At 40.6% G+C, this 10,000-nt stretch overlaps 1 protein-coding gene across 1 annotated transcript in view; it reads right to left on the reverse strand.

Annotated features, from left to right (window-relative positions):
* LOC115063159 (cysteine-rich perinuclear theca protein 1-like) overlaps positions 1–2,021 on the reverse strand; it is a 2,493-nt gene extending 472 nt beyond the window's left edge. Inside the window, exon 1 of the mRNA XM_029534582.1 lies at positions 1,944–2,021. Coding sequence (XP_029390442.1) covers positions 1,944–2,021 — 78 coding nt within the window. The remainder of the gene's footprint in view (positions 1–1,943) is intronic.
* Between the last annotated feature and the right edge of the window lie 7,979 nt (positions 2,022–10,000).

The following is a 10,000-nucleotide window of genomic DNA, read 5'->3' on the forward strand; positions in this document are numbered from 1 at the left end:
AATTAGGATACTGTCCCTGTGCTCTCTAGTTAGTCTGGCTAAGTGTTNATCTATCTTGTTCATTTTCTCAAAGAACCAGCTCCTGGTTTGGTTGATTCTTTGTGTAGTTCTTTTTGTTTCCACTTGGTTGATTTCAGTCCTGAGTTTATTTCCTGCCTTCTACTCCTCTTGGGTGAATTTGCTTCCTTTAGTTCTAGAGCTTCTAGGTGTGCTGTCAGGCTGTTCGTGTATGCTCTCTCTATTTTCTTTTTGGAGGCACTCAGAGCTATGAGTTTTCCTCTTAGGACTGCTTTCAATGTGTTCCATAAGTTTTGTATGTTGTGGTTTCATTATTTTTAAAATTTATTTATTATTATATTTAAGTACATTGTAGTTGTCGTCAGCCACATCAGAAGAGGGAATCAAAACTAATTACAGATGTATGTGAGCCACCATGTGGTTGCTGGGATTTGAACTCAGAACCTTCAGAAGAGTAGTCAGCACTCTTACCCTCTGAGCTATTTTGCCAGTCCGGTGGCTTCATTTTCTTTAAACTCTAAAAAGTCTTTAATTTCTTTATTTCTTCCTTGACTAAGGTATCATTGAGTAGAGTGTTGTTCAGCTTCCACATGAATGTTGGCTATTATTTATGTTGCTATTAAAGATCAGCCTTCATCCGTGGTGATGCGATAAGATGCATGGGATAATTTCAATATTTTGGTATCTGTTGAGGCCTGTTTTGTGACCAATTATATGATCAGTTTTGCAGAAGGTACTATGAAGTGCTGAGAAGACGGTATATCCTTTTGTTTTGTTCTATAGATATCTGTTCAATCCATTTGTTTCATCACTTCTGTTAGTGTCCATGTGTCTGTTTAGTTTCTGTTTCCAGGATCTGTCCACTGATGAGAGTGGGGTTTTGAAGTCTCCCACTATTATTGTATTAGGTGGAATGTGTGCTTTGAGCTTTACTAAAGTTTCTTAAATAACTGTGGTTGCCCTTGCATTTGGAGCATAGATATTCAGAATTGAGAGTTCCTCTCGGAAGATTTTACCTTTGATGTGTATGAAATGCCCCTCCTTGTATTTTTTGATGACTTTATGTTGGAAGTCAATTTTATTTGATATTAGAATGGCTACTCCAGCTTGTTTATTCAGGACCATTTGCTTGGAAAATTGTTTTCCAGCATTTAATTCTGAGGTAGTGTCTGTCTTTTTCCCTGAGGTGGGTTTCCTATAAGCAGCATAATGTTTGGTCCTGTTTATGTAGCCAGTCTATTAGTCTATATCTTTTATTTGGGAATTGAGACCATTGATATTAAGAGATAATAAGGAAAAGTAATTGTTACTTCCTGTTAATTTTGCTGTTAGAGTTGGGATTCTATTCTTGTGGATGTCTTCTTTTAGATTTGTTGAAGGATTACTTTCTTGCTTTTTTTCTAGGGCATAGTTTCTGTCCTTGTTTTGGTGTTTTCCCTTTATTATCCTTTGAAGGGCTAGATTTGTGGAAAGATAGTGTCTGAATTTGGTTTTGTCATTTAATACTTTGGTTTTGTTGAAGATATTTGCTGGTCAATTAAGTTGAAAATCTTCATTCTCAACTACTCTGATTATACTTAGGTTTGTTCTTCTCATTGTGTCCTGGACTTCCTGGATGTTTTGAGTTAGGATCTTTTTGCATTTTGCATTTTCTTAATTGTTTTGTCCATGTTCCCTATGGAATCTTCTGCACCTGAGATTCTTTCTTCCATTTCTTGTATTCTGTTGCTGATGCTCGCATCTATGGTTCCTATTTTCTTTCCTAGGGTTTCTATGTCCATAGTTGTCACCCTTTGGGTTTTCTTTATTGTTTCTACTTCCCTTTTTAGATCTTGGATGGTTTTGTTCAATTCTATCACCTGTTTGGTTGTGTTTTCCTGAAATTCATTAAGGGATTTTTGTGTTTCTTCTTTAAGGGTTTCTACCTGTTTAGCCGCATTTTCCTGCAATTCCTTGAGGGATTTTTGTGCTTCCTCTTTAAGGTCTTCTACATGTTTAGTCATGTTCTCCTGTATTTCTTTAAGTGAGTTAGTAATTTCCTTCTTAAAATCCTCTACCAGCATCATGAGATATGATTTTAAATCTGANTCTTGCTTTTCGGGTGTGTTGGGGTATTCAGGACTGACTGAGGTGGGAGTGCTAGGTTCTGATGATGATGAGTGGTCTTGGTTTCTGTTAGTAAGATTCCTACATTTGCCTTATGCCATCTGGTGATCTCTGGAGTTAGTTCTTATAGTTGTCACTGGTTGGAGCTTGTTCCTCCCATGATTCTGTTAGCCTCTGTCAGCAGTCCTGGGAGTCCAGCTCTCTCCTGAGTCTCAGTGGTCAGATTACTCTCCGCAGGCAGGCTCTCCTCTTGCAGGGAAGGTGCACAGAGGCCTGGCGTTCAGATCTGCCTCCTGGCTGAAGATGAAGGCCCAAAACGGGGTCTGTCCCAGAAGATGTGTTGCCTCTGCAGTCTGCATGCTCACCTGCACAGATTGGTCTCTGAGGGACCCGGACACAAGATGGCTCTTTCACCTGCTCTGGAGGACACAGCCCTCCCAGGCAGCCCACCTCTCCTCTGGCGGGGAAAGGTGCTCGGATGTCTGGAGCCCAAAACGGGGTCTGTCCCAGAAGCTGTGTTGCTTCTGCCTGTCCCAGAAACTGTGTAGCTTCTGTTGTCCACACTCTCACCTGCACAGACTGGTCTCTGAGGGACCCGGGGCACAAGTTGGCTCCCTCCCTTGCTCAGGCAGTCAGAGCCTTCCTGGGTGGACACCTCTCCTCTGGTGGAGAAGGTGCCCAGATCTTGTGTGTTTTCTTTAGAGAAATGTATACTTAGATCCTTGACCTACATTAAATTTTTTTATTATTGAGTTGTAGGAGTACTTTATATATTGAAGGTTAATATAATTGGCACCAGATATGACCCTCATATGCCTTCTATCATTTGCCAATATCTCCGCCAATACCATAGGTTGCCATTTCCGTGTCTCAAAGTTTTATGGTTCATCTAGTCTCTTTGTCTTTGTTTTTGATGTCTACACGTTTGCTGTCCTACCCAAGAAATCATTATTCATTCTAATGTCATGAAGCCTTTAATGCTTATTTACCTTCTGGAAGTTTGATAGTTTATCTACATTAACTTTAAAATACTTAATATAAAGAAGTCAGTTTTCTTTAAGTGTGTGGCCTCTCGTAGGTCAATGAACTCACCTCTCTTTTCCTCCTAATTTCTATACAAATACCATTGGATTTTGATGGCATTGCATTAAGCTTGTAATTGTACTAGGTAGTATGGGCATTTAAACAAATTTTGTGTCTATGTGGGTAGACGTGTATATTTCTATGAAGACACATATGCATGTATGTGCACATGTGTGTGGAGAGCAAAGGTCAACTTTTCATGTCATTTGTGTTATGGTATCCACCATGTTTTCTGAGGCAAGGTTCACCACTGGCCTGGAGCTTGTCTCAAAGATTAGGCTGAGGAGGCTGGCAAGCCCCATGGCTCTACTTATCTCTGATTCTCTGATGTACAGATTACAAGGTCGTCATGCCAGACATTATTTTTAACATTGGTTCTGGGTATCAAGCTAATATCCTTAGTCTTGCAAGGTAAACTTTATTGACTAAGCCCAAATTTCAGCAACACTGTTATAACAGATGGACATGGGATGTCTTCCTACTGACCTATAGCTTCCTTGATTTCTTTTAGTAGTGTTTTTTTTGTTTGTTTGTTTTGTTTTTCAATTCTAGTATACAGTCCTCTGCTTCCTTAAGTTTGCTCATAGGCTTTCTTTTTGATCCCATTACAAATGTGTCTTCATCCAACTTCTTCCCCCTTTGATCTGTTCATTGCTAGCATATAGAGAAGTACAGCTATTTTCTGAGCATTGAGTTTGGGTCTTACAACTTGAAGCCAGCACATTACCTTTGCTGTGACAGAAAAACACCTCAACGAAGCTGGGAAGCCACAGCTTCTACTGCTGACACTGGAATTCTGCTGTCTCAGCTAGAATTTGCACTCATAAAATGGATTTTTTCCTTTTATACCTGGCCTCTCTTTCTACATAACATAGTCCCAAATCTAAGTATTAGATGAGTGTGTCTGTTACATAGAATGTGAATCTCATCCATAACCCTAGCAATGAAGGAGTCTGGAAAGCAGAAAGCAGTTTGTTGCTGTCTCTGTAATACAGGAAGGCACAGAGTGGAGTTGGAACAGAGATGAACAAGACAGTCTCTAAAATGTACTCCATCATGTGCTAGCAATAATACTGGAAATATAGGAAGGGAAAAAACTTAGGTCGTTCTTGGAATAGAAAACTGCATTAGTAACAACTTCCAGGTAATTGAGATTCCCTGGATTGTTACTCTATTTCTTATGTCAGCTTTTCTGAGCCCAGGTTTTGAAAATCAGAAGACATAGCACATACACAGAGCACAGGTTCTTCATTTCTCCCCATGTTCTAACTGTGGTGCTCAGAGTTATTGGCTGACCGCATTTTTGGCTCATCATCTCCCTCCACCCATCTTTTATTTATTCTTTGATAATTCCATACATGTGTGCAATATATCTTAATCATGTCTCCTAAATCCCCTCATACATCCCAAGCCATATTCTCATATCCCTCTCCACTTTTACATGTGTTCTCTAGCCCTCTCTCTGTCTGTCTCTGTCTGTCTCTGTCTCTTTCTCTCTCTCTTTTTCACACACCCACACACACACACACACACACCCCACTCTAACCCCCCAAACAAAACAAGACACCAACAAAAACACTTCTTGGTGGACTGGTATTTTGTTGAAGTTGAGCAACCTTTGAAAATTATCATCGATTTCCCAGAGTTCTAGCAGCCTTGGACGTTATGAAGGGGGCAGGGTGAGTAGCCACAGCTTCTATTCGACTGACCTTCGTACTTTTGCCTTTGCTTTCCATGGAGAACCTTAGGAAAAATCTGATAAATTAACTTGATGAAGCTGACATTTTAAAAGGCAACTCAATGGTTGTTGGCATTTAGATCTTATTTTCTCTTTAAAAATTATTTTATTTTTTTTCTTGTATGTGTGCATGGTGTGTGTGTGTGTGTGTGTGTGTGTGTGTGTGTGTGTGTGAAAAGGTCAGATTAGGAACTTTGGGAAGGTCATGAAATACAACTGGGAGGAACTGATGCAGTGCGGACACATTCCGCAGGACAGACTGTCGCCCACCTTCAGACAAGGGAAGTCCTTGTCACCTCATTCCCCTAAAGATCAATCAGTTTAAATGGTACACTGTTCTGCCAATCATATTGTGCCTAGTTGCTGATGCTCTATTCTGTCCCTGGAAACCATATAAAAACTCCCCCGAATGGGCGCTGGGGGTCGTCGCCTCTCCTTCGGGTCTGGGATGACCCCAGTGCACTGGAACAATAAATTCCTCTTGCTTTTTGCATTGATCCCAGCCCCACGTGGTTCACTCAGGGGGTCCCCAGTAAGCTAAGGCTCCCCAGAGTCTTACGTGTGCTCCCACATGCATGACATGATACCCGGGTGGCGATCAGATCAATGTGGCCCACATTATAAATTCTGTTATTTTCTTCCACCTTTACATGGGTTCTGGGGTTTGGTCATAAGGCATTCACAGAAAGAACCTTTACTTACTTAGCCATCTTAACCAGTCCCAGGTTGTTATTGTTGTTGTTGGTTTGTATGGTATCTTCAAAGTACACTTTTAGGTTGCAATGAAAACCCAAACAACAACTTTCTGAAGGTGGTTTATCCATCCAAAGCTTGTGAAAATCAATACTTGGTAAAATATAAACTGAGAAATGGGGCTTTTTGAGATGTCTATAAGAGCAGGATGCCTGTTTTTGAAGAGCACTATCAAACTCTATATATTGCAGCAATTTGAAAATGATGCAGGGTTTTGGGAAAACAGGAGCAAAGTATAAAATAAACACATCTGGAACTGTTGGCAGGTGAGAGTAGGAACGATATCTCTTGCATAGCAGGTGTGTAGGGTAAATGACAGGGAATCAGGTGGGATGAAGTGGGAGCAGTGACTGTAAGAAGTAGGCAATGGGACTCTGGGGCACAAGGTAAGGAACTGGGGATTTCTGTGTTTGTTTCTAAAACAGATGTCCAGGACACAGGCCATTGTTTTATGGACTATATTCCTAGCTACATATATCTTTCTAGGGATAGTTTGTATTTTTAGTAAACACAATGCTTGGTACTGTTTTTTAAATTAAAAAATTATCAAGTAGCAACTTCCTTATGGTGTTTTCATACAATGCAGTGTCAAGAATACCAAGTAAGCAACTAATATTTGATTAAACATTTTTATTACATTTATTTGTTTGTTTCTTTAGTGTGTGTGTGTGTGTGTGTGTGTGTGTGTACACTCTCATTGTTCTGTGTTCATGTGGAGGTCAAAGGACAACATGTAGGAGTCAATTCTCTCTGTCTATCATGCTGCTTTTGGGAATTTAACTCAGGCGGTCAGGTTTAGCAGCCAGTGTACTTATCCACTGATCCATCTTACAGGCTCCAGTACTTGATCAGCCCTGGTGGGATTTTTTTTTCTTTTCCTTAGACTTATTTGCTCCCAAATAAGTTAATTAACATTCTGATCTATGAACACTACTTTTAACTCTTAAAACAATTATATAAAAAGTTTCTATCACAAGTAGTGGACATGCCTTGTGATCTTAGCACTTGGGAAGCAGAGACAGGTGGATAGCACTAGTTCTAAGCCTGGCTATATAGAGAGAGCCTGTCTAAAAAGGAGCAAGGGGGGCGACATTGATCTAAGAATTTATCAGTTACGGATTGTTCACACTAAATTCAGCCTTGCTTTCAAGTAAGGCATTCTTTTCATTTTCCATTAGGTGGGTGGTTCTTAAAAAAGAAGTCCCCAGACCAACATCATCAGTATCATCAGAGAATTGGTTAGAACTACAGATCCCTTTAGGCTGTGGCTCCAAACTGGTCAAAGCTATGTGAACTGGCTTTTGAATGCTCACCTTTAAGTGGAACATCTATTTCACCCACTCCGAGGCTCAGGGAACAACACTGAAGAGGAGGGAGAAAAGGCATAAAACCTGGAGGGTGAAGAGGAGGTCTGTGAATTGCTGTCTTCCAGGTGCCAAGGACCAGCCTTGGCTTGGAGAGGGTTCTGAAACAAGGGGTGTCTGGAAGCGGCAAAAACAAACAACTCAAAATCAAACTGTGGGTCCAAGATGGCAGCCTAGGTTCTGCAGAGATGGCTTTCCAGACTGCGCTCTCTCTCTCTCTCTCTCTCTCTCTCTCTCTCTCTCTCTGTGTGTGTGTGTGTGTGTGTATACTCTGCTCTAGACAACTTTTTGCTATTCTAAAAACCCTCTGGTTGAGACAGCTCTCTGTGCTAGTAAAAATTCGAAGGCTAGATCTGGAAAGCTCATGGGTTTTCTGACTTTGGTCAGAAAAGCTGCTATAAAAAAATTATTGGATCTTCTGACCATGTCAGAATCCTGTTAGAAAAATTCTTGAAGAGCTGTTTTCAGTCTCCAGAGATCTCCAGACAGCTCAGGTCTCTCTAGAGAAAAAAAATCTAAAGAGTTGCAATCATTTTCTGCTAACTCATCTCGTGCAGATGGAAAACACTTTTTCAAATTTATTTACATAACAATCCAATCATTTACTCCGAGTTTTCTTTTCATTATCTTATGGATCAGCATCTAGTGACCCAGTCCTTTGATTCTTAGGAGACTACAAGCAAACCATTTTTCTTAACATTGCCAAAGAATTCAGAGATCTGTCTGCCTTTGTTAAACATAAATAAGCTAACTAGGGACTCTGCCCTGAAATTACCATTTCCACCATGCTTGGGCTTAGCCCTGCTCTTCCCTTTACTGACCCTGATCTGCCTTTGTAAGCACAAACACACAGCACTTAGCTGGGTGGGATCTGTGATCGGCACTCTCTAAATCTCCTTTTCTCCTTCCTTAGTACTTTTCTGACAAGTATAGCAAGCTGTTTTTGTTTCTTTAGATTTGTAAAGCCCCTCATAACACATAGTGCATCCTGATTTTTTGCATAGTTGAGAAATTATATATTTTTGAACTCATATATTTAGAAATCTTTCCCTTATAGCCTTTGAGGACTGTCTTGATGGTCCTAGCATTTACCGTTTTGCTGAGACATAGCCACTCCTGGACTCTGGCTGTTTCTAATTATCATGGGGTCATTAATATGAACAGGGAGGACTTTCCTCAGAAGGAAAGAGTTCTCCATTGCTAGTACTGGTTCCAGAAATATGTACATTATTACACAAACAAGCTTTATGCCCACAGCAGTCACTGAGACTTGTGGAGGCTCACACTGGGACCCTGTCCTAGGGGCAGGAACCATCTCACTCTGTCCCCACCAAGGCAACACCAGGCTCAGCATCTAGACACATCATGAATGTTCTATCTTGAGCTCACACTCATAGCAGTTGTGAGCATGACCTCTATAAGACTGGGTCTATCAACATCCTGTCATAGTGGGGAGGGGTGCATTGGGCCCCTCCCCTCCTTGAAGATTTCTATGAAGTTAATAGTTGACAATGGTGGGAGAAACATTTTCTGCAGTGGTATAGCCACTGGTAAGGTGCCCATATTCCTGTGAATAACCCCTTACCATTTCTCCTTTAAGCAATTCTAATGCAGCTTACTGGGTTACACAGACACAAACACACAAGACATGAAAGCAGAAGAGGGACTAGATGTGAAGAGGAAGTGGATCAGTGGGAGGGGAAGAAGAAAGGATAATGTGGGGTGAATATAACTGAAATACTGATACACTTTTTATGAAAATGTCATAGTGAGAAGCCTATTATAATGTGTACTTACTATATGCTAATAAACATTTTAAAAAAGAAATGGTGGTTCTTGGACCTGACTGTACATACACTGATCAGAAACAGTGGGAGGGTCCAGGGTCCTGTGTTCAAACAAAACCTGATACATGCCCAGGTATAAGAATTGCTGTTGAGATAGGCTTGGAACCATGAGAAAGATCAAGAGAAAGGGTGGTCATCTTCACTCAAGCTTCTGAAAAAGTGTTTCTCTGCATATCATAGGATAACCCTTTACATGGTTAATGTTGTTAGAAGACAATGTTGGTAGCAATAAATATTGTCTATCTTAACTCAAGCTGGAAAAACACCTGATGTGAGAGTAACTACAATGGAGATTGGAGTCCATGCACTGTAATCTAAGGAAGACCAGGGGTTGCTGGCAATGATGGAAAAGCTAGAAAAATCCTTTCCTAGAGCCATCAGAGGGAGCAATACCTTGGGAGCATCTTGATTTCAGACTTAACCTCTAGGTCTGTGAGAGAATGAACTTCAGTTGTGTTGAATTAAAACACTTTGTGAATTCAAACACAAGGCAGATGCAGGGATAACTGAACTTAGCTCAGTCTGTTTGAAAGCTTACTAAGAGACTCGGAATAGCTACATAAAGTTATTTCTGAAACAGCAAATTTGGGAGTCCAGTTAACTGCATTTTCTTAATTCAGACTTAAATGACTTACTCCTTCAGTATTTAATGCACAGCAGCAGCACTACACACTTTAAACTTTGGGTTTCTGTGTTTCATATCATTAGCCACAAAGTTAGGCAGGCACCTTCAGGTACAGACTCTGTTGTTAATGTACCCTCAAAGCATTCTTTTCTTTGTTTCCAGCTAAAACTTTATAGCATAAACCAAGCATGCCCAGTAGCATTCCTGCCCATCACTTTAATGTCCGTGACCTTGGACTGAGGTTCTTAGGAACGGGCCAACCAGTTATGAATATGTATCAGTTCCCTGAATAAAAACCCTTGTGCTTCCTTTGTTTAAGAAGAGCATTGCTTTGAAAATGAACTACCCTGTTGTTCTTGCCTGCTGCAAGTAATAAATAGTTCTCCACCTGTTCACATTTTGGCTGTGTTTATTTTTGTTGGGATTCAGACCTGGGACAAATGGCTGATTTGTCCACCAAAGTGGA

This window comes from Mus pahari, chromosome X, assembly GCF_900095145.1.
Source record: "Mus pahari chromosome X, PAHARI_EIJ_v1.1, whole genome shotgun sequence".
In the NCBI taxonomy this organism is placed as follows: Eukaryota; Metazoa; Chordata; class Mammalia; order Rodentia; family Muridae; genus Mus; species Mus pahari.